The sequence below is a fragment of the Acanthopagrus latus genome, chromosome 1 (assembly GCF_904848185.1).
Source record: "Acanthopagrus latus isolate v.2019 chromosome 1, fAcaLat1.1, whole genome shotgun sequence".
NCBI lineage: Eukaryota > Metazoa > Chordata > Actinopteri > Spariformes > Sparidae > Acanthopagrus > Acanthopagrus latus.
The window spans coordinates 1,567,877-1,590,996 of record NC_051039.1 but is presented as its reverse complement, the minus strand read 5'-3'; the positions used below and the strand labels follow the sequence as shown (position 1 = coordinate 1,590,996).

The following is a 23,120-nucleotide window of genomic DNA, read 5'->3' as shown; positions in this document are numbered from 1 at the left end:
AGTTCCTGCCGTGTAAATAGTCGAGTCCGACCGATGTGCAGGTTTCTTTGGGACAATAACGATATTGATCAAAACATCGACAGATTTACACCCACTCAAAAACACTTGTATCAAAAAATATGTAATGGAGGTCGGAGTTATTAATAGTTTAATGATTAACTTTATTATAAGGACGGAGGGACAAGACAGCATCGTTTCTGTCCTGGTGATCCATTTTCTAGGACAGTTTGTGACCTTTGTTTGTGGCAAGAAAAAGTTTTGCCAGGATAATCTTCCAAAATTCCTAAAAAAAATTTTTAAAAAATAAATAAACAAATAAGCAAATAAATACACACACCTTGTGTGTAACTGAGTGTGTTATTTATTAATTTATTTCCCTGGGAGAATTATTTTTTATTTTTATATTATGTATTTTTATTTATTGATTGATTTTTTTTTTTATTTATTTTTTTTTCCCCATGTGTAGAACAAGAAAAATAACCTTTTTCTTTTTCAGGCAAAAACAACTTTTTCTTTTTCCTTTTTTCTGAACAAAATATTTTGCGTGTGTGGAACCAAGTTACATTTTGGGTTTTCTTCTTCTTCTTTTTTAATAATTCAGTTGGTTCCACAGGCAAAAAGAATATTTTTATAGTTGCAAAAATCTTCTTTGTTTTAAAATGTTTCTATAACTGCAAAAAATAAATTACATTATAAATAATTTGTAATTAATAAAAAATGATATTATCACTCGGCTTCATTTTTCATATTTCCTGGGAAATAAAAAAAATTGCAAAAAGTTAGCAAGCCATGAACACAGGAGAGAAAACATTCAATCAGACAAAGAAATTGTTTTCTCATGTGTCCTTCAGAGCTTCCGTACAATTGTCAACAATGACACAATATCTTGACCTAAATTACCTGATGAACCAGTGTTGCTCTGATAAATAACATATGACACGTGTTTCTGACCGGTCTAACCAACATGGCCGCCTCACACCCGTCTCTTACAGATAAAGTCTTCTCCTGCGTCTGCTGCTTCATCGTTTTCAACGCCATGGACTTGGCTGGTCGCAGCGCCCCGTCTCTCGGCCAATGGGTGAGTCTCTCCGCCTGCCCAGAGAATTCACACCCTCGTTACATATTAAAGGTGCAATACGTGAGAGTGTAGCCACCCGTCCTGCTAACTGTGGCTGCTGTTAGCTCAGTTAGCCGTGCAGCTAGCGGTCTGTACTGGGAGCCCACCAACCAGCTGGTTAGCATGACTTCACAACAGGAAACTGTCCTTTCTCCACATGCTGACCAGACTGTTGTTTATTTTATGTTTTCAACTAAAATCCTCCCACAATGCACCTGTAATGATTCCTGAAACCTGCTTTAAAGGCAGATTCGTGACACATCAGTTATTTTAGATTTTGATCCATTTTAACAAAAAAGTCTCAAGAAACATCCTCCGTCTTCTGTCTGTATCTTTTTTTTTTTACCATCGTAAGAATATCACATATAAGTAAAGTTTTTATTACGATGCTTATTAATTGCTGCTGTTGGTGTTTGTGCAGCCAGCGAAGGACAGCTTCCTGTTTCCTGTCGCCGTGTTGTCCCGTCTGCTCTTCATCCCTCTGCTCATGCTGTGTAACGTGAAGGGCTCCAGACTCCCTCAGCTCTTCAGACACGACTGTGCCTTCGTCACCATCATGGCCTTGTTCTCCTTCTCCAACGGGTACCTGGCGAGCCTCTGCATGGCCTACGCTCCACAGTGAGTCTTCAGCAGGAATGCCATCCAAACCGTCAACTGCATTCAGCTTATTAAGTGATTTGTAGACTGATTGGATCTTGAGTTCGTCTCTGTGTTTCACTCGTCTGACACTTGGTGGTTTCACTGGTTTCTGTCGGTAACTGTTCTGCGTCTTTTGATGCTCGTGTGGACGCGTTGTAACTTCCTGTTTCTGTCCTCAGGCTGGTGAGACATAAAGACTGCGAGACGGCCGGCTCTCTCATGACCTTCTTCCTTGTGCTGGGTCTGGCGGTGGGAGCGTCGTTCTCCTTCCTGCTGGGAACGCTGGTGTAGACGAGCAGGGTCGAGTAAATCAAGCGAGACGGTGAGAAGTTAAAGCATCACGTGTGATCCAGTCGAGTTTTAGCACTTTGTATCAGGACATTTTGTAAGAATATTCAGAGACGTGAGGGCTGATTGACTTTTAGCCCGTCAGAGACACGTGGTTTAAAAAGACGTGGCTCCTTCATACGACTCGTCTCGGCCCAAACATTCACGTAGAAACTTCTGTTAAACTCATTGGACCCTGTGGAATCCTGCAGCTGCACTCCAGTCATCATGTTATTGATTGATTGACTGATTGACTGATTGATTGATTGATTGTGTGTTCTCAGCTTCACTCACGTCTTATTTCTCTCCAGATCGGGTCGAAGTTTGTCCTGAAACATCCAAGAAACCCAAAAGATCATTGACAGAAGAGCTTCTCAGACTTTATATTTTATATTGTTGTCATTAATTCAGCATTCAGCAACAAACATTGTAAACGAACTTTAAGGTTTCTTGGATGTTTCAGGACAAATTTAGATTTTGTTGAGGCTGAGAACACAAACAAAGAAAAGTTTTGGAGTTCAGTCGCAGGATTTTGGGAGTTTGCGTGAACTTAATTTAATTTAGTTTTTCCACAAAGACGTGATCCAGGAAAAGTTCTGAATTCTGGTTCTGTTGTGTGGAATGACTGGTGGAGATCCAAATGTGCTGTTCAGTAAACTGGACATGAATTATTGAAGTGAAAGTCTTTATGATAAAATAATCAGGGATCATTAAAGGTAAACAATGTGGAAAGTATTTGTACAATCAGGAACTAAATGAATAACGTCACATCTTCCTTTTCTTCTCTTTTGTTTGTTTATATTTATTTTTTCTTATAACTCGTACTTTAATGAAGTGTCAACGTCAAGAATCAACCTTTATCATTTTAAAATCCCTGCTTTTATTGTGAAGGCAACTATTTTGAAAGTCCTCTGCTTCCAAACATTTTGTTTAAAGTTTTATAATATATTTCCTGGAAACAGCTTTTATCTGTTTGTGATTAGTTTTATTCCCTGGTTTTGTTTTCTGTGTGTGCTGTACTGTACAACGCAGCGCTCCTATTGGCTGCAGAGAATTCTGTCGAGCACTGATTGGTTTACAGGTCAACAGGTGAGCTTTACATTTTATTTTATGTTACTGAATTTAAAAGTTCATCACTGAATGTGTTTTTTTTCTCGTGTAATTTATCTTTTGATATTCTGAATGTCAGGCTGTTTAACTGTTTAGTTTTTCTCTTCACACTGAGGGTTTTTCAAATGTTCTTATTCGTTTTATAGAAACACAAAAAAAAACAATTTTAAAGATTATCAGTTTTATTTTTGCTTATTTATGCATGTTAGCACTGTGCTGATGCTTTCTTTCATTCCTCTAAACAGAAAAGTCTTTATGTTTGTTTTCATAATAAAGCACCTAAAATATCAAACTTCTGTGTTTTATTTTAACCTACAATACCCACAATGCAACTCATCCACTGAGTGACATCACTGGAGATGCAGCTTCATCCGACCCGTTACTGAGGAAAACTGGCAGAGTTACCCTTTAAGATGAGAGAACAATATCATTCTATCTGAGCTGACGTTTCTCTTTCTAACTTGTTTTTAATGTGATTTATCTGTATTTATTTCATCTGTGAGTCACAGTGAGCTGCCTCACTCTCAGTCGGACTTGCCTGACTCATGTTTTGGACTTTTGTGGGAACATTTTGTTCTGTTTTCCACTTTTACAGAAACTTGTTGCCACTTGTTGAGAGAAACAACTCACTGCTGCTGATTCGACTGTCAGCGCTGTTATATATGATCCTCATCTCCCTGTGAGAGCTTCAGTCTCTGCAGACTGACGGCTGTTTTAATGACACTAATGATGTGCAGTCGGTGCTGCGCAGCATGCAGAGGCACATTAACGCCACACTGCTGATTGTCGGCTTCCTCTTCCTCCGGCTCGGCCCTTTTCCTTTGACCTCACGTCCTCCGGCTTCCTCCCATTCTTCGCTCTCCTCCAGGAAAATGAAAAGGAAAGTCAGGACTGTGGACGCCTGCACCGACTGTGAGGTGAGTCTGTCTGGATTCTTCTGACTTCGTGCCAGCATCTTTAAAACTTCAACTACAAATGTATGTTTGTACAACTCACATGTTGCTGGTTTGAGGCTGAACATGAGATTTATTGAGTCTCTGTTTCTGAATTATTATGGGTCATAAATCATGAAATTCAAACTCTTTGCAGTTGTTTTGTGTTTTTGTTTGTAGTTTTGTGTCTTGTTGTACTTGCTTTGTCTCTCTTTGTTGATGTTTTGTGTCCCTTTGTAGTTGCTTTGTATTTTTGTAGCTGTTTTATGTCTTGTTATAGTTGTTTCGTGTCTCTTTGTTGTTGTTTCGTGTCACCTTGTAGATGTTGTAGATGTTTTGTGTCTCTGGTTGTTTTGTGTCTCTTGTTTGTGCTGGTCTGATGGCAGTGACATGTTTCACTTATTAACCTAACATTCATTCAGTGTTTTAAAGAGAACAGTAAAGTCATACTTGAGTAAAAGTAAAGATATCATGTGAAAATGTTACTTTGGTCAAATAAATCCATAAGAATAGTTCTTGAGTAAAAGTATTAAAGTGTATATATTTATATAACTCCTGTTACATTGTGATGCACGTAAGTTACAGATGTGGAGGGTCGACTACAGACCAGCTGTTTGTTCTCTGTGGGAGACAGTAAATATCTTTAACAACACACAAATGTCTCATAACACAATGAGAGAACAGCAAAAACACAAAAAACAGAATATGAACCCTTTCAAATGTTTGTCGCTAACATTGAGCTGCCATTAGCAGCATTAGCTGGCTAACTTGAGCACTGTTATCCAGCGTTAGCGGTGTTAGCTAATGCAGAAAAGCAAACTTGAGCAAAATCAGGCTTTACCAACCCAACATGTGTCTATTTGACGTCCTGGGAATGAGACTCAACAATCAACTGTCTCTGTGGTGCGTTCAGGAGCAGCTGGGACAAATCCTACTGATTCTACCTTTAACTTTAATAGTCTTTGAATTCTATTAATACGACGTGAGCTTCAGTTAGCTTTGAGCACAAATGTCCTTCAGAGGGAGACTTTTTACTCTGATACTCTGAGTCCATGTCAGAGCCTGAACTCTGTTACTGTGCTGGAGGAAACAAGCTGGATCAGAACTTCTACTGTCACCAGAGTCTGAATGATGTGGACTTTTACCTCCTCTGTTCTGACTCTACAGCTCGTAGACTGATCAGACTGTAGTGTAGTCACAACAAACGTTAAGACTTTTAGGCATTTAGTGAGAGAAACTTAAATAAAAAGTGTTTGTGTTCAAACATTTTTGCTCGGCTGGATGAAACCCTGAGGAGAGTTTAATCTGTGGGGGTTTGTGGGCAGTCACAGCTTCACAATAAGCTCACTTGTTATTGACCTGAGAGAGAGAAAGGCATGCAGGGCAGTGTGTGTGTGTGTGTGTGTGTGTGTGCGTGTGTGTGTGTGTGTGTGTGTGTGTGTGCTGAGCCAGGTTGGAGTTTCTGCGTCAGCGTTGACTCAGTCGTAGTCGGAGGCAGACAAACTGGACGGGCAGCTCATTCCTCTGCTGTTTGTTTCCTTCAGATCAACATGGCCGACACACACAGAGCCTCAGCACAGGGCAGGAAGGTGAGTCCACACACACACACACACACACACACACACACACACACACACAATTGAACAGGAAGCAGCAGGTCAGAGATTACAGAGCGACCCAGCAGAGAGGAACCGTCTGACCCACATCACTGATCATCTGCACCGATCATCTCTTTTACCTCTCAGGTGAAAGTTTGAACTGACAGTTTCAGAGTTATGAAGGAAGCTGCTGTCAACAACTTCCTGCCAGAATTAACAAAATAAAAGCTCTCTTATTTTTCAGAATAAAAACAAAATGATATCCACGTTTACCTGCTGAACATTAAAGTGATGGAGACATTAATGCATCCATAGTTAATAATGATGATAATAATAATAATAATAATAATAATAATAATAATAATAATAATAATAGTGAGTACTTTTACTTACTTTGGGTTAAAAAAAAAAAAAATAAATCAGGAAGACAAAGCTGAGTCAATCCAAGATGAAACAAGGATTAAAGCATTCAAATCTTTGAATCTTTGATTTTGAACGTTGGACTTTTACTTGTAAAGTATCCGAGTATTTATATGGTATGAATACTTTTACTTAAAGGTGCAATATGTAAGAATTTGCCACATGACAGCCGAAGTCATTCCAAATACACTTCTGATGATTATTTGTCTGCTTTTGGCCGAATAGATAAACTTAAATAAAGGTATTTGGTTTTTCCTGCATCTTTAGCAGCTCAAAAATCATCCATCATACAAAATGTAGTTATTAATATGAGCAATATATATTTTAATATATATGAATTACACCAATGGTACTTTTATGAAGACGGGGTTGCGTTGGAGGACCTCAGTATTTTCTAAAATCCTGCCTATGACCTCATGGACGACCTTTTAAAAATTAAACAATTACATAAAACTTTTGTCTTTTCAGCTTTATGTTATAATTTTAAAAGCTCACTTTGTGTTTCTGCTGATGTGACGCAGCCTGGAGGGTCATTTTTAGTTTACATCTCACTACACTGGACAGGAAGTCTTTTTCTTTTTCTTCTTAGTGAATCACATCAGCTGCTTTTATTTTGAAGGTACATCTGAACTCAGTTCTGGTTTGTCAGGTGCTGGTCACATGGCGTGTGACGTCACACAGTTAGTTGTTTGGCTGTTGAGCTCCAGCCTGAGAAACACAGAGCTGTCTGCACATGTTGGCCTGTGATGTGATGTCATGTGATTATTATCAGGTTATTAGATAGTTTTGATATTTTATAGTTTGCTTATTGTTGCTTTTATATTTTATTTATCATACAAATAAAGTGTCATTTGGAAACTGACATGAACATTTTGCAAACCTGACAAAGTGACTTCACTTGAACACTCGAAGGAAACTGAACCACAATAAAGTAGACGAATGATTTCAAGCTGTTAAAACATTTCCAGCTCGTTCATCTTATGACTGATTGATGATTTCTTTTTTTATTTCCTCCTTTCAGAAATGGGTTTTTCCACAGAAAAGTTTGACTGATGGAAACAAAGCGAGCGTTCGCTCTGCTGACAGAGACGCTGACAGAACTCTGGTAACATCGAGCCGCCATGTTCTCGTTTTCAACTCTCCTGTATCTTTTATTTTGTCAGTTCTCCTCCAGTTAGATCCAGAATCATTCATCACAATGTGTACGTCTTTGTGTAAATGTGTGTGTGTGTGTTTGTGTGTGTGTGCAGGCGGTTCCGTTCAGAGGTCCCATCACAGGTGGGATGCAGCCGGGGAAGAAGGTCGTGGTGGTCGGTGTTGTGGACCCTCGTCCTGACAGGTAACACCTCCTCACTACTTCACTGCCATCAGAGTATTTGTACTCGGTTGTTTTGCTGCTGAACTCAGATGTTTGGTTGGTGTGTGTTCCTCCGTCAGGTTCTACGTGGCCCTGACTTGTGGTCGTGGAACGTCCGGGGAGCCTCCGCCCGACGTGGCTCTGGAGCTCTGCGTTAGATTCAGGGACCGGCAGGTGCTGCGCAGAGCCTGTGTGTCCGGATCCTGGGGGGACGTGGACAGAACCGTCCCCTTCTTCCCCTTCATCAGAGACCAGCCGTTCAAGGTACCGACGTCTGTCCACACTCTGAATCTGACGTGAGACAGTGTCCACGTCTGTGAGATCATTCTGTGGCTCTTTGTAGTTGTTTTGTGTCTCTTTGTCTCTGTGTGGTTGTTTTGTATCTCTTCGTTTTTGTTTTGTCTCTTTGTGCTTGTTTTATCTCTTTGTCTCTTTGTGGTTGTTTTGTCTCTTTGTAGTTGTTTTGTGTCTCCTTGTGTCTTTGTAGTTGTTTTGTCTCTTTGTAGTTGTTTTGTGTCTCTTTGTCTCTGTGTGGTTGTTTTGTATCTCTTCGTTTTTGTTTTGTCTCTTTGTGCTTGTTTTATCTCTTTGTCTCTTTGTGGTTGTTTTGTCTCTTTGTAGTTGTTTTGTGTCTCCTTGTGTCTTTGTAGTTGTTTTGTCTCTTTGTAGTTGTTTTGTCTCTTTGTAGTTGTTTTGTGTGTCTTTGTAGTTGTTTTGTCTCTTTGTAGTTGTTTTGTGTGTCTTTGTAGTTGTTTTCTTTCTGTTTGTTGTACTGTTGCCGTCATTATAAAGAAATATTCTCATCAGAATGTCTTCACGTGTGACCTGGTGATGCTCATCGTTCAGACTAATCAAGCTGACGTGTGAATATCCGACTCAAACTGTTGCTGTTGTAAATCTGTGTCAGATTGTTAAACATGTGAAATGAGATCGACTAAACGTCTCGTCTCGTCTCGTCTCGCAGATGGAGGTTCACTGTGAACACAGTCGTTTTCGGGTGTTGGTGGACGGACAGCAGCTGTTCGACTTTAACCATCGAGTGATGTCGCTCAGAGACATCGACACGTTGTGGATCAAAGGCAGCGTCACCATCACCAAACTGGCGTGAAGACGTCAGTGCTGAACTGTTGAAGTGTTGACCAGGACCCGTCTGAACACATCTTGGTACCAGGTGTTTGGTACTGGTACTGGTGACAAGCGAGTGTTTCATGATCTTGTCTTATATTTATTTTTAATGTTTCATGTTGATCTTAGAAAAGGTTTTTCTGTTTCTGTCTTTTTATATTGCAGATAAATGTTGAATCACTCAGGAAACTCTGACAGACACATCTGGCTAAATCAAACCTGATGTCACTGTAATTAAATGTGTTTTATTTAAAATGTTAACTTCATACAATCTTTGTGATTTTAATAAGCTGGCAGATGTCTTGACTTTTTAACTTTTTACATTCGAACACTGGGATTTAGTGACATTTTCCATTGTGCAAATGTGTTTCCAGAGTGGTCGACTGAAGGATTTCTGAGGTTAATGAAGTCACATTTCTGTACATTTTTCTTTTGACAGCCTCCCAAACACTCTGACTTTGGTTTCCTCTGGGATTTGTTTGGGTTTCGGTGACCCGGGGAGTCAACATGTGGAGGAATAAAGATTTAGTATCCAGAATTATGCAAAATATGAATAAATGAAGTTAAATGAATCTAGTCTGACACATAAACATGTTCTGTTGGCTGGAGGTTGAGTTAGAAGTGACGTCATGTTTGTCTGTTTGTCTTTAATGTGATCTGATCACAACTACTGACATTTATTTTTATTGGCATTTTTGTCTGTTAAAGTGATTCATGACTGTATTTTCTGTCTGGTGAGTAAATATAAATATCAGCTCCCACAGTGATGCTGCAGGTCCATTCATCACCGCTCAGGATTAACATTTAATATCTGTAAATGAATATTAAAATAAAGCAGACACAGTTTGGTGTGTTTGGTTTCGTCTCATGTGTCAGAAGTCTCTGAGTCGCAGGTGGAGAATAATTACCTCACATAAAACTCCATGCTAATTAAATAAATATTATGATATATTTTGTGCATATATTTGACTAAAATGTTGGAGATATTTGACCTTTTTTATGTTGCAAATATATTTTTTAATATGCTGCTGATAATATTTTACTGATATTTTATAAATGTTTGACCCACACTTTTGGATATCTTATTTTTTTTTTCTTTTATGTTACTGATACATTTTTGGACATACTGATATTTTTCATATATTTTACTGATGATTTATTGATATCTCACTTCTAGTTCACTGATATTTTAAGAAAAATCTTTTTGGATATTTTTTTACAAATATTTGTCACATAGTTTGATAAAAAATGCCCAAAATGTTTATTTACGTTATTATCATTTAAACTATTTTATCCTGACTTTTGGGACATTTTACAAATATATTCAGAACTTTTGGAACATTTAGGTTTATATTTCAGACATTTTATAAAAATATGACTGGATATTTCATTAATAATTGTCATTTTTTCAGATATTCATATTTATTTTTTATTTTTTCGGATATTTTTCTAAATAACCACGGATAGCATACTGTTATCTTTTTTAAAAATAATTTCCTATCTTTTTTGTATATGTTACCAATATTTTTCTGATATTTTACTGATACCTTATTAAAAACTTGCGTCTCCTTTAATATTTTTGTGGATATTTTGTCCCCATATTTGGGGAAATTCTAATTGGCTAATAATTTAATATTTTTTGTATTAAAGACATTAAAGCCTTGATAACATTTATATATTTTACTAATAATTTTACTAAAAAGGTTTTTTAGGCCTATTGAAAACATTTCTTGATATCATGTAGATATTTTTAAATATATTTTCCTATCGTTGTCTTTTACGCTACTCACATACTCCAGACACTGAACTTATATACTACTGATACATGTTGGGATGTTTCTCTGTGTTGTGTTTAATCAAACTGACATCTTACAGGTGTTACAGTTTCTGTCATGTTGTGATTTTTACACATCTTCATTACATTATATGATGATATCAGACCTGAACTCTCTCCCGGTTCGGTGCATCTGTCAGCTGCAGGATCAGTGTTGTCAGTGCTCACCTGTCTGAACTCTTCTACCTGTTCACTGAAACTTTGTGGAGCCTCACAGCACACAGCCGACCTGCCACAGCGGTGCATGCTGGGTGATATTGAGGCAGGGTAGCAGCAGCAGCAGCCGGCTGACTCAACCTTCAGTTTCTGCCCCAGTTTCAGCCGTCCTGCGCTGTTCTGCCGGCTCCACCTGACCACACATGGACAGCACCGTCTTTACCTGAGTCATGGACACCAGCGGACAACATCTCACGGTCAGCTCACCTGTTTCTTTTGCTAACTAAGACACCTGCTGTCAAACCGGGCTGGGTGATGAGGAGCGGCTAAAGCTAAAGCTAGCTGGACGTTCAGGGAAGATGCTTGTTGTTGTCGTTGCTGGTAGCTAGCTGCGTAGTTAGCTCAGGTAGTTGACTTCTCACTTACTTTTATCTGATGGTGTTGGTTTACCGGGCTTCACAAACACGAGATGTCCGTGTACTGTTGTTCTTTAACTACTTAACTGACTCAGCAAAGTGTGAACAAACTGGTAACATCGCTCACAGCAACACGGTTAATGTAGCTTTGGGTTTCAGACACAGTCAACCCGGCTAGGCTAGGTTAGCCTCCGCTACACCCGATCTCAGCGAAGTGTCTCGGCCTGTGTAGCTTAAATTAAATGCCTTCTAGTTAGTGATAAGCTAGCTGTTAGCATCGTGTCAGATTAATCCTAATCTAGTCTTTTACTGTTCTGTATAACAACTCTACTCAGCTGTCAGGTTTCTGCTGAGCTAACGATAGCAGCAGCCAGTCTGTTAGCCTGCTAAGCTAGCTGCTCACCGCTACGTTAGCCTCCTAGCTTCCCTGAAACTAACGTCAGAAAATGTGAGAAACTTGGTTTGACCGAGAATTGAAACCAAACAAGCGGACAGGTAAAGAAGTTAACAGCCGTGGTGAGAAGCTAACCTTGTCGTGAAGGCGACAGCTCGTCTGATAGATAACAACATATCATGTTGGCTAGTAAATAAACTCAGTTGGACTTCATGTTCGGTCCAAAACTGCTGATTTAATTCTGTGTTGTTCGGACAGAAGCTGTCCTGGTGACTCCACTCAGTCTGAGAGGTTCACTGAGCTCAGACGGACACAGTAAGTGATCTAATGAGGACGGAGGGACTGATCCCAGAGCTGTTAACTCGTCTTTCTGGACGTACATGTCAGCACTACCTGCTCTCAGGTGTTATCTCAGATCAGGCCCTGATAGCAGATACACGTTCCTGGTCCTGGTTGGTTGTCGAGAAAGCAAACAGAGTTTCCTGTTTCTGTCAGAAGTCCAGGTGAGGACAACAGACTCCAGCTTCTGCTCCTCACGTGGTGGTGATTTTAACAACAGGAAGTTTTGTTTCACAGGATTTTAAGTGATTTTAACTTCCCAGGAACGTGTTTCTGAAAGGACGTGTGTTTTAATCACGAGGAGAAGTTTGTGCACTTCGGATGCCAAACCTGGCTGCAACAAGTGCCTGTGTTAAAGGGGCGGTGTGTTGTTTTGGAGAAGAAATTCAAACTCAATATTAATGAGGTTAATAAAACCAACTCAGAAAGGTGGCAGGGTCCGCCACATATAAGTAAACTGTGTTGTGTGTGTTGTGTTCTCTGGAGAACAGCTGCTGTCACACCACACAGCTGAACTGAGCTCACCTGTTTTTGTTCCCTTTTAACTGTTGAACTGCATCTTGACAAGAAACTTTTCTGTCTGAAACATTTTTTAAAGTATTTAACTAAGAGTGCCGTGTTTTTAAAAGACTCGTTTAACCTGCTGGTAAAACAAATACTGCAGGTGAAACCTCTGCATCAGAGGGAACAGGTGTGCTATCTGCAGGTGTGAACAGTCCTGGAGGATTATGGATTGTTTCTATGATCCTCTTGTAATAATCAATGCAAACATTAATGTAAAGTAACTCAGATGTCATACTGAGATCATCTGAGGCCGTAGGTGGAGCATGCTGATAACATCTCTGTGTCAGTCATGTAAAAGCCACGTCTAGGAGTTAAAGGGAAAATCGAGAGTGTAAAGACGGATTTAAGATGAATTAAAGTGTTGACAGGTCAGTTCACAGCGACTTCATCACCCGGCTGTCTGTCTGCCGCCGGTCGCCCTGCAGGTCACTCAGAGTGAGACGATGCAGACTGATGTGAGCCGTCGTACTTGATATTCTCACTAACACTTTGTGTTACAGCTCCGTCTCAGTTGTATACGTCACAGCGCTGGTCTCTCAGCACCACTCTATTACTGTCACTTTGACACCAATCTGTTGTCTTTTAGAACCTCAGTGATTCAATTTCAGCTTCGACTCAAACCACACATTAAGCTAATCAGTCCCGGAGCACCGCTGAGAGCCGTCCTCAGTTACTGCTTGTGTTTATGAAGCCTGAATGTGGTTTAAACACGCGCGTTTCTATTAATATATCTCCTGTGAGCGATTATTTCTGTCTGATGACGTCTCTCCTCGCTGTTTCAGGTGTAGTCAGGAGGATTTGTTGATTGCCAGAGAACCATGGAGCCAGATGTCATCCGCATGTACTCCTCCTCTCCGCCCCCGATGGAGGAGGGCACCGAGGACGAGGACAACGAGTTTGGAGACTTTGGCACCTTCTCTGGCGTCCCGAACAGCATCAGCTTCACAGAGTTCGACACCCCGACCACTTTCAACCAGACCCAAGCTCTGACCGCCACCTCCCCGCCTGAGATCCTCAACAACAGAGGGGTGGTGGGATTCAGCCACAGCTCGTCCAACGGCACCCACAACCCCAACAACGAGCTGTCCAAGGCTAATGGCGTGGTGCCAGCGGGCCACCTGGGCAGCGCTCCCTCAGAAAGAACTGAGATGAAAAAGGTCCTCGCCGGCTCTCTGGAGCTCTCGGTGAGCGACACAGCCGGCAGTGAGCCCGCTGATTGCAACGGCGGAGGCACCGAGGTGCTAACGAACGGGTTTGCAACCTTTGACGTTCAGGGAAGCCCTTCCTCGCAGAATTCTGTCCACTCTCATTTAAAAGGAACGTCCACTGAGGACACGGGCAGCCTCCCTGTCGGGAGCCCGGAGGACGATTTTGCAGACTTTGCTGCTTTTTCCAATGCTGAAGGACACCTCAGCCAGACGGCAAATGAGGACTTGGAAAACCCCACAGGGGGCAGCTGGCTGCCGGAGCACTGTAATATAGCGCAGGAAGCGACTTCAGAGGACAATGTCAGGGACACAAACAGAACTGAACCCGACACGTCCGGCTCTGATTCCATATCTGTTCCTGCTGAGGCCCCGGACGGCTCGTGCAACACGGACCGGGGCGCTCACACAGACGCTGACTCTCCACAAAGGGACGTAGCCTTTGCACAGCAGCACTTGGCCTCAGAGGCAGTTTGCACTAACAAACCCGTCACTCTGAACGGGGTGGATGTAGCCGACAGGGACGAGTCCAAAGACGCGGCGGGCTGCAGTGAAAACGACCTCTCACCTGATGCAGCTGGAGATGGTGAGATGGGACAGATGGATGGGAAGGGCTCCGGGAACGACACCGAGACCGAAACAGAGACGGAGACGTCATTCGGTCGACCGCTGTCAACAGACGCTCTGGAGGAATACGGCGACATGAGCACCACGGGCTCCGTGCCGTCTCCGCCCCTCCAAGGGGAGACGGCTACACCCGCCGACCACAGCCAGCTGGCAGAGGACGACGAGGACGAGGACTTTGGGGATTTTGGAGACGCCGGCTCGTTCAGCGGTCAGGGCTTTGCCGACTTTGATCATCTGGATGTCCAGCAGGAGCAGAGCAGGTCGCACAGCTCGGCCCCGGCACAGGAAGCTACAAACTCCAAGGACGACGACGACTTCGGCGACTTTAACTCCCCCAAATTCCACACAGGTGGAAACGACGGGGAGGGTGGAGGCAAGTTTGCAGAATTCCCCGTCAGTGACAGTTTTGGGAATTTCAGCTCGGCTGCTGAAGGCGCAGACGGAGAGGCGGACGCAGGGTGGAGCGCCTTCGGGGAGCAGCAGCAGCAGGTGGAGGGGGAGTCCTGGGCGGCGTTCAGCACAGAGCAAAGTGTCGCTCCTCCTGCAGAGAGCAGGGAGGAGCAGCAGCAGGAGGTGGAGGAGGAGGAGGAGGAGGAGGAGGAGGAGTGGCATGAAAGTGAACCAGCTGCTGCCAGCGAGGAGGCCAGCAGGACAGACAGACAGTCGGTAAGAACTGCTCAGACTGGGACATTCAGGGTCATTCATAAAACATGGGGTTAAAAAACAGTTTCCTGTTACTTACAGGTGTCATAAACACTGACAGGTAGAAATATCTCTGCTCTGTGATAATGAGGTCAGTTTATTCAAGGTGACATCGTTCTGATTTAGATAAAAACCTTGACTTTTATCAGCCATTAAAGGTCACGGCAACATAAAGAGGAAGTTATCTTCCAAAGATCTCATAGTTGTTGTGTTTGTTCATATTGAGCTGAGTCACGGCCCGACACCAACGTCCACTGTTGGTATTAAACATTAACTGACCCATTAACAGGAGCAGGCGTCTGATCTGCAGAGGAGGAACACAGAAACAACTCTAATAACAGGAAAAACAAGTCAGATGTTTCCTGAAGGGAAGGGAAGCTCTGTGGACACGTTGACCACACAAAACATCACCAGACTCCCTTAAAAATGTAGTGATTTAAGAGTTGTTTGATCAGGAGAAACTTAAACTTAAAGAAACATTATGAAACTGTGTCTCTGACAGATTCTGACTCATTGTGTCCTTGATGTAAATTCAGCATTAAATGTTTCAGCTGAAGTTGTTTGTCTCCTTGTAAAAAGTGTCAGTTTGTGGCAGCATGTCTGTACCAGCCTGTCTGCTTCTGTGTCTAAAGTGCTAAAGTCTTACCTGCCAACATTGATCAGCTGTTTGAACACACTGTTTACACTGATTTCACCATTTACACTCCATTTATGAAAGAAGAAGCATGTTATTGATCTAAACATGTCACATGTTACAAAGACACTAAACAGGAACAATATAGGCGACTTCTTTGTCCCCGTGGAGAAAGTCCCCAGACTCCCTTAACAAATGTGTCAGTTTAGTGAGTTGTTGAGTTGGAGACACTTTATAAACTCTGTGAAACTCTGTCTCTGACTCATTCTGCATTATTTGGACCTTCTTGTTAATTTGGCATGGTTACACTTTTTTTTCGTTCTTTGTGTAAGAACTCAGCAAATAGAGCGTAGAGGCCTGTTAATGCCACGTCTGATCAGGCAGGGGGTGTGTGTGTGTGGCGTGAGGTGGATTGTAGAGGCAGATGGAAAGGTGTGTAGGGACAGGTACACACTGAGACTGACGCTCATTCAGCTGTAGGGACACTCCTGCAGGCTCGGCCCTCATGATGTCACCTGCTCAGGTATTTGAAGTGAAGTACATTCCTGCCAGGTGAACACGCAGACCTGCAGTGATCCTCAGATTCAAACCAGTCACACAGCAGGATCTGCATCTGGATCTTACATCAGTAACTGATGTGACACCAGACAGTTTCTCTGTTCACTGTGTGAGGTTTCCTTGTTGACCGAATTGCAGCGGCCACATATTTATTTTTCTCCTCATCAAACTGTTTAATGTCGCCTCACAGAGCTTCGTCAGAGCAGGTTCAGACTGTCGAGTCGTGGCTACATGTTACATTTAATGTTTGAAACATGAAGCGACTGGATCAGACCTTCTCACACAATCGATCCTGTTCAACTGCTGCTAAGTTTATAAAGATTCCTGTGAGTTTGAGGCCTGAAGAGAGAAAAGATTCCTGGAATAAGTGTTCAGCTGCAGCCTCAGTTTACTCATGAGCCTGTTTAGCAGCTACTAAAGAGATGACTTCAACAAGATCTGATGTGGAAGATTAACCAGCTGCTGGTCTCTCTGCAGGCGTCTCTGTCGAGCCGTCTGGAGAAGGTGTTTCAGAGCAGCTTCCCGCAGACTGCCGTCCCGTCGGTGGAGGACGAGGTGACGTCCCTGAAGGTCCTGCTGGGGCCTCCGGAGGACAAACTGCAGCCAGGAGCCGAGGACGACGGCAGGTCACCATGCAGCAGGTGAGTTTAAACTTTACACATGAAAACTAACAGAACGTCGTCTGAAGCAACAAGTGTTGCAAACTGGATCCACTACGTTTTAGATTTGACTTAAAATGCATGTAATTAAATGAACCGTCCGAGGAGTTAAACTGTTTTGTAAATGTTTGTGTGAGTGTCTCGTTGAAGCCCGTCAGTCTGTGACTCTGCTGCGTCTCGTTGGTGGGTGCAGGTCGGTGCGTGGCGCCGTGTGGACGCAGCTTCAGGACATCCACGAGGCGCTGGGCCTCAGATACCAGTGGGGGGGCTCCCACTGCAACAAAGCACTGCTCTGCTGCCTCGGCATCGACACCAGGAACATCGTAAGTCTCTGAGAGGAGGAGACGTAGAAACACGGCAGGAACATGAGGATAACCTCCTGATCTTCACAGGAGTATTTTTAGAAGTGATTTAATGATGCATCAAATAATCTGTGACCTTTATTAACCTCTGCCGGCAGCCATTAGAGACCGCGACATCGACTTAACTCTCCTCTTCCCTCTCGAGCTCGTCGGGCAGAGGATTTATGTTGTTTTCCATCAGGATGAGTGTGAGTTTTCTAACCTGCTGCTCTGATGTCTGCAGCTGTTCACAGGACAGAAGAAGCAGCCGGTCATCGTGCCCATGTACGCCGCCAGCCTGGTGAGTCGAGACGAGAAACCACAAACTGTAACACCAAGAGTTTATGTGTCAGGCCCAAAAGATCCGTGAGTCAATCGATAAGTGGACGAAGAGGAAACGAGCAAACAGTCTCACACTTTTACTTGTTTTTGTCACGATCAGAATCACCAAGAGAGAAATGTTTAGTTTTAACTTGAGCTGTTCACAACAGTGATCTTGATCGCAGCATCAACACGGATCGTTTCACCTGTGACGCTTCAGTCCAGGTCAGAGGACTCGAGCAGCTCTCTGACAGAAGGATGTAAATCAGAAACAACTCAAGCTGTGAACCAGCGAAGAGAATCATCTGTATCTGAGCTCAGCAGGACAACAGCTGCAGCTTCACTGTTTGTCAGTCTGTGCAGACGCACACAAACATTTACGGACCGTCCTGAGCGATCCGATCACAGGTGGACCGCTCAGTACAGCTGTGAACATCACCAGACTCCCTTAACAAATGTAGAGATTTTAAAAGTCATGAGGAGAAACTCAACAAACTTTGTGAAACGGCGACAACAAATTCCAAATCATCGTTGCCTTCTCGTACTTTGCTCACGTCGACATGTTTGGTGTGTGTGCGTTCGTCATCGACAGCCTCCGTGTGTCTGCTTTCTTTCAGGGGATGCTGGAACCAACCAAAGAGCCCGTGAAGCCCGTTTCTGCAGCAGAGATGATCGCTTCCATAGCCCAGGCGCCTCCAGTGGCTCCAGAGAAAAGCTCCTGCCCCTCAGACTCGGTCCAGGTGAGACATCAGTCACACTCATCGTCTCATCTGTCTGTTTGTCTTCTTGTCAGCTTGAACCAACGTGTCAGTCCGTCTCTGATTCACTCTGACTCCTCCAGCAGGAGGCGCTCCCACCCGTCCAGTTCGACTGGAGCAGCAGTGGCCTTACCAACCCTCTGGACGGTAGGTGACCTCCTCCTCCTCCTCCTCCTCCTCCTCCTCCTCCTGCCCGTCCTCGTCTTGTTTCCTCCCTTCTCTAACCCTCGTAGTGTTTCCTGACAGTCGCTTCAGTCCAGAGCTCACCAGCCTCGTCCTGTGACTCCGTCAGACGCTGATGGTGTGACGTGTCTGCAGCAGGCGGCTGCTGGTGTTTCACTCGTCACATCATCAGCTACTCTGTCGTTACCTTGAAAAACTTCTTCATTAAAGGAAAAATCCACCCTAAACATGACAGTGTGATCCAGTTCACAGATCTGAATCTGTTCAGTTCGGCTCCTTTAATGTTTGAGTGATTTTTCCTTTAAACTGTCTGTATGAATCTAAACAACATGGCGCCTCTGCATGAAGACTTGTGTCATCCAAGTGTAGAAACCAACAGTCTAACATGTTCATGTCTCTGCTCTCTGATCACTGACGCTGCTGCATGTCTGCCTTCCTCTCTCTCTCTCTCTGTGTCTGTTAACCTCGACCGCCCCGTGGCTGTGCAGCGAGCGGAGGCTCGTCTCTCTTAAACCTGGACTTCTTTGGTCCTGTGGAGGATTCAGGCTCCACCAGCTCGCCCTCCATCCCAGGTCAGCAGCTGCTCTCCTCCTCCTCTTTCGCTCCCCATCTTTAGTTAACCTGCTGTCTCTGCTCCTCACCTGTAACGCTTGTCTGTGGGAGACGGCAGGATGAACACTGAGCATGTGTTCCAGCTGCAGTCTGGGTCAGAACCAACGTCCTGGAGCAGAGTGTGGTGTAACTCGGTCACATACTGACTGTGAGTCCAGAGGCTCCGTGTCAAACAGAAAAGACTCAGATATCGTTTACATTTCTCTCCGTGTGGAGGGACGTGTGAGCTGTCTACACCGGAGGCGTCGTGATCTCTGGTCGTCCGTCCGTCTTATCGTCTCAACACCATGTCGTCTTTACATTTGTTAAAGCTCCAGCTGTCTGTTCGCTCTCTCACTAGCCGTCTTTATACTCGGCAGCAAGACGCCAATCTGTCCATCCTTTCTGTCGCTAGGTCTGCAGATTTAGACAGACGGCCATATATTGGGGGTCTGTTTTGATCGTCAGTTTGCCGCCTCAGAGGGAACACTTACTTCCACCTCCACTGCTGTAAACCAGAGCCGTCACAGCGTGAGGTGGGCGGAGGTGTTGATGACCTGCACTGTTGTTTGACTCACAGCCGGCGAGTTTTAAAACCAGGAAGCAGCTGATCACAGCAGTCAGTCCATCACTTCATCCACAGACATTAAGATGAACAGCTGGACAGCTGCAGCGTCTCCTCGTCTCTGTAGCTGTCTTCACTGTCCGCTTGTTGTTGTAGCAGCAAGCTAAGAACGGTCGCTACTTTCAAATTAAAAGCCCCCTGCTAAGAACCCAGTTCTAAACTCCTATGTGGTGCAATGTAAAGCTCTTATTTTGAAGACAAATTCGTTGTCACTGTTCACGGCCCGACTTCCAGCTTCACGTCACATGTTTACACCTCAGAGGCTTTTAGAAAAGGAGGGCCGGCACATTGCCGCCTTTACTTTGCTGCAAATGTGCCACATTTTCTATCTAAAAGGGGCAACAGTTTCTCTGCTGTTTTGTCATTTTGACTGTTTTTGGTTAAAACTGGAAAAAGTGTCTCTGCAGTGAAGGTCGACTCACATCAGACGTTACTGAAGGGAGCGATGTCACCTTCACTGATCCTGACACGAAGACGCAAACGTGTTGTTTCTGTATAAACTACGTCTGCGTCCCCTCCACATCTCTGACCTCGTATGAAGTTTGGTGGGTTTTGAACCTCGTGTCACATTGATATTTAGTGAAGTGTTGATCTTCTAAACAGCCGGCGCAAAACTAAACCTTTCATATTAGAGATGTGTATTTAAGATGCCTTTCCAACATTTTATCGTTTCTGCTGATCATGAATGAATTTATGCCCCGACATCGATGAGCTGCTGATGGAGCTCGTTTATCGTTGGTCTTGTGTGAATGTTGCTGTCGGGTCGATCGGTGGGTCGGTGGGTCGGTGATCCCGGCTGCTCGCGGCTGCTCGCGGCTGCGTGAACCTGTCCAGGTGTTTGCTTGTCTTCGCTCCGCTGCTTCCTCGCTCACTTCTCTTCTTCTCTTCCTGTTCAGGCGTCGACCCCGAGCTCTACGAGCTGACGACGGCCAAGCTGGACCCGGGCAGCTCCGGCAGCCGGGTGGCGGACGCCTTCGCACGCCTGATGTCCACCATGGAGAAGACGAGCACCTCAACCAGGTGGGTTGTCAGGTGATGTTTGGCGATGTGATGACGTGGTTGTGGCGCAGGTGCGTCTCCCACCTGTAACTCCTGCTGTCTGCTCCCGTCCGACAGGAAGCCGAGGAAGGAGGAGAATCTGAGCGAGGAGGCGGCCAAAGTGATCGCCGGTCTGCCCGATCTCTCCTTCATGCAGGCCAAAGTGCTGATGTTCCCCGCCACGCTGACGCCGCTCGGCTCGCAGGCCACGCCAGACTGAAACCCCGCCCCTTTACACTGACATCACCCCCGACCCCGCCCACTGACTCGGTCCATTTTTATAAAGTCGTTGTCTTCTTCTTCTTCTGTTCTGTTCCGTTCTCTCTCTCTGGCTGCGGCTCACTTCCTCACTCGGTTTATTTTAGATTTTATTTCTCAGCTTCTAATTTTTTTAAAAGTAACAAAGCGAAGCATCTGACGGGGAACCAGCTCGTGGACGTGGAGGAGGACGACGACCCGCACATGTAACAGGACTAGGCGATCAGATAATTAATTTATAGGGACGTTAATTTATAGAGGAAGGTTTAGACGTGTGTGCTGTTCATATCTAGAAGAATCACCGTGTATATAATCAGGGATTAAATGTTTATTTTCCTCTTTTTTTTAAAAATTTTTTTTTTTATTCTGAATGGTTTTGCGGATGATTTCACGTCTCTGTGGTGGGAGTGTGTTGTGTCTGTCTGTGAAGGAAACACTGGCTGAAGCTCTTTGAATCAAACTGAAGTGGAATATATGTAAGTTTAAATTAATACATTTATATACATATATAAAATATATATAAATATATATATATATTTATCAACTTGAAACCACACTGCCTGCAAAATCCAGCTGAATGTTTCGTCCCCTCGTCGTTTAGTTTTTACCTGCAGCAGATTTTAACCCGTCGTGTTCGTTCTGTCTTTTGTTTTTTTCTTTCGCAGCTTTTTAACATAATTTATGTCGGACCCGCCCGCCGTCGCTGCGGCCCATCCTCCGTCTCCACGACGCAGGATGATGATTGTGTTTTTATTCTTTGTTTTTGGGGGGAAACCTCCACCAGCCACACGCCGGCGAGTCTGTCGCCATTTTTATTCCACGTGCAGACAGCGGACAGATGTTCCAGCTGCTCGCTCGCTGTTAGTTTTTGTCGTTTGGGGTAAAAACGGGATTTTCTTTTGGTTAAAACCACTGAAACTGTAAAGTTTCTCTGCAGTGAAGGTCGACTCACATCAGAAGGGAATTATGGGACCAATTTCTGCTTCCATGTGTTGGGCTGCGTCCACTGATCCTGATATGAAGAAGTGCTTTTCGTTCGGTCGTCGCGGCTCTTATCTGCTCTTGTTTTTGCGAAGTAATTTCTTTGTTATGTCTTTTTTTTTTGCTCATACTACTGTCAGCCCGTCTCCCAGGAGGATTTTGCACATTGTAAAGATGAAATGGATGTAATCATAGTTCACTGTGGCTTTAGACTGTGTACAGTTAAACTATGGACTGTAAAATGTACGGGAAAATTCCTATGGAAAAAAACTGAATCACTTGAAGAGCCTGTCAAAAGGTTATCGTGCATGCCCAGGTTCTTTTGAGACTATAAGTGTGTAAATTTTTCTTTTAGTGTACACAAGAAATTAAAATAGTTATCTTCTCTGCTCGTGTCGGTTTCTTTCACACACACAAACGTTTCTGTTCTTAAGTCTCGTTATATTTTTAATGTTCTTGAACTTGAGGTAATAAATCGACATTTCTTCTGGCTGAAACATTTGAAACAGGATCTCGTCCTCAGATATTTATAAAGACAAATATTTAATTAAATTGACCAGATTTAGAAAATCAGTTAGTTAGTTTAACTCAGAATACAACAAATAATGATCTGTCATTTTAATTCCTTTTCAGACTTGGAATTATAAATTTAAAAGGATTATCTCACCTGATGATGTAAAACTCGTCATCCTCGCCTCCTGTTGATATTTATTTCTTTGAACTGTTCCTTTAACTTTTAAAAGAAGAAATGTAAGAATTAATCTGGTTAAAGGCTTTTAAATGTAACTTTGCCCGTCATATTCGCGTCACATCTGTATTTATTCATTTAACATGTAAAAACAGATGTGATGTTTTTCTTCTGATGATTTAAGTTTTAGGTTTTAGATTCATTAACATGTTCAAGTTTTTAAAAATGTGTCAAGTAGAACTGCAGCGAACAAACTGTTCTGATAACTGATCGATCAGGTCGATCAGTTCAGTGTGTTTGAGTTCTGACATACGAGGACGTCCTCGCGGGCTCCTGGAGACACTGACCGACTTTTTTTTTTAAAACTGGTCTGACATTTAAAGGACCAAACAAAAATATTAACCGAGGAATCAATCAACAGATTAATAGATGATGAGAATGATCATCAGCTGCAGCTCCTTCTGACGGCACGGTGAACTTTTTATTAAAGAAGATCATTTTGTGGTGAACTGTTCCTTTAACAGCACGAGCTAATTAACCTGAGCTCTCAGTTTAAAAAGCGATTTAACCTCGACAGCTTTCATCATCTGCACGACGACAAAGACGAGAGACAGACGAAGAAC

The 23,120-nt window shown here is 43.4% G+C and overlaps 3 protein-coding genes across 11 annotated transcripts in view; all 3 read left to right on the top strand.

The window, feature by feature from the left end:
• LOC119022313 (equilibrative nucleoside transporter 2-like) overlaps positions 1–3,485 on the top strand; it is a 14,249-nt gene extending 10,764 nt beyond the window's left edge. For all 4 annotated transcript variants that reach the window (XM_037103317.1, XM_037103162.1, XM_037103079.1 and 1 more), the window contains 3 exons: positions 993–1,078; positions 1,539–1,735; positions 1,936–3,485. In XM_037103317.1, the coding sequence (XP_036959212.1) occupies positions 993–1,078; positions 1,539–1,735; positions 1,936–2,047 (395 nt within the window). In that variant the 3' untranslated portion in view covers positions 2,048–3,485. The remainder of the gene's footprint in view (positions 1–992; positions 1,079–1,538; positions 1,736–1,935) is intronic.
• Positions 3,486–3,713: 228 nt separating this feature from the next.
• On the top strand, positions 3,714–9,490 carry LOC119023189 (galectin-related protein-like). Of its 2 annotated transcripts, XM_037105049.1 has the most exons (6): positions 3,714–4,110; positions 5,670–5,714; positions 7,165–7,248; positions 7,394–7,482; positions 7,581–7,764; positions 8,465–9,490. In XM_037105049.1, the coding sequence occupies exons 1-6, from the start codon at positions 3,946–3,948 to the stop codon at positions 8,606–8,608; spliced, it is 711 nt and encodes a 236-aa protein (XP_036960944.1). In that variant the 5' UTR covers positions 3,714–3,945; the 3' UTR covers positions 8,609–9,490. The 2 variants fall into 2 exon arrangements, with proteins under 2 accessions (XP_036960944.1, XP_036960864.1); XM_037104969.1 differs by lacking the exon at positions 3,714–4,110 and having other exon boundaries at positions 5,138–5,714.
• A 1,154-nt stretch (positions 9,491–10,644) lies between these two features.
• aftpha (aftiphilin a) lies at positions 10,645–20,930 on the top strand. 5 transcript variants are annotated; one of them, XM_037102618.1, is made up of 10 exons: positions 10,646–10,872; positions 13,111–14,826; positions 16,532–16,695; positions 16,907–17,036; positions 17,299–17,355; positions 17,993–18,115; positions 18,220–18,280; positions 18,805–18,888; positions 20,429–20,552; positions 20,649–20,930. In XM_037102618.1, the coding sequence occupies exons 2-10, from the start codon at positions 13,147–13,149 to the stop codon at positions 20,788–20,790; spliced, it is 2,565 nt and encodes an 854-aa protein (XP_036958513.1). In that variant the 5' UTR covers positions 10,646–10,872; positions 13,111–13,146; the 3' UTR covers positions 20,791–20,930. The 5 variants fall into 5 exon arrangements, with proteins under 5 accessions (XP_036958644.1, XP_036958513.1, XP_036958564.1 ...); XM_037102512.1 differs by having other exon boundaries at positions 10,647–10,872; positions 18,217–18,280; XM_037102584.1 differs by lacking the exon at positions 10,646–10,872 and adding an exon at positions 10,894–11,021 and having other exon boundaries at positions 18,217–18,280.
• Positions 20,931–23,120: the final 2,190 nt, after the last annotated feature.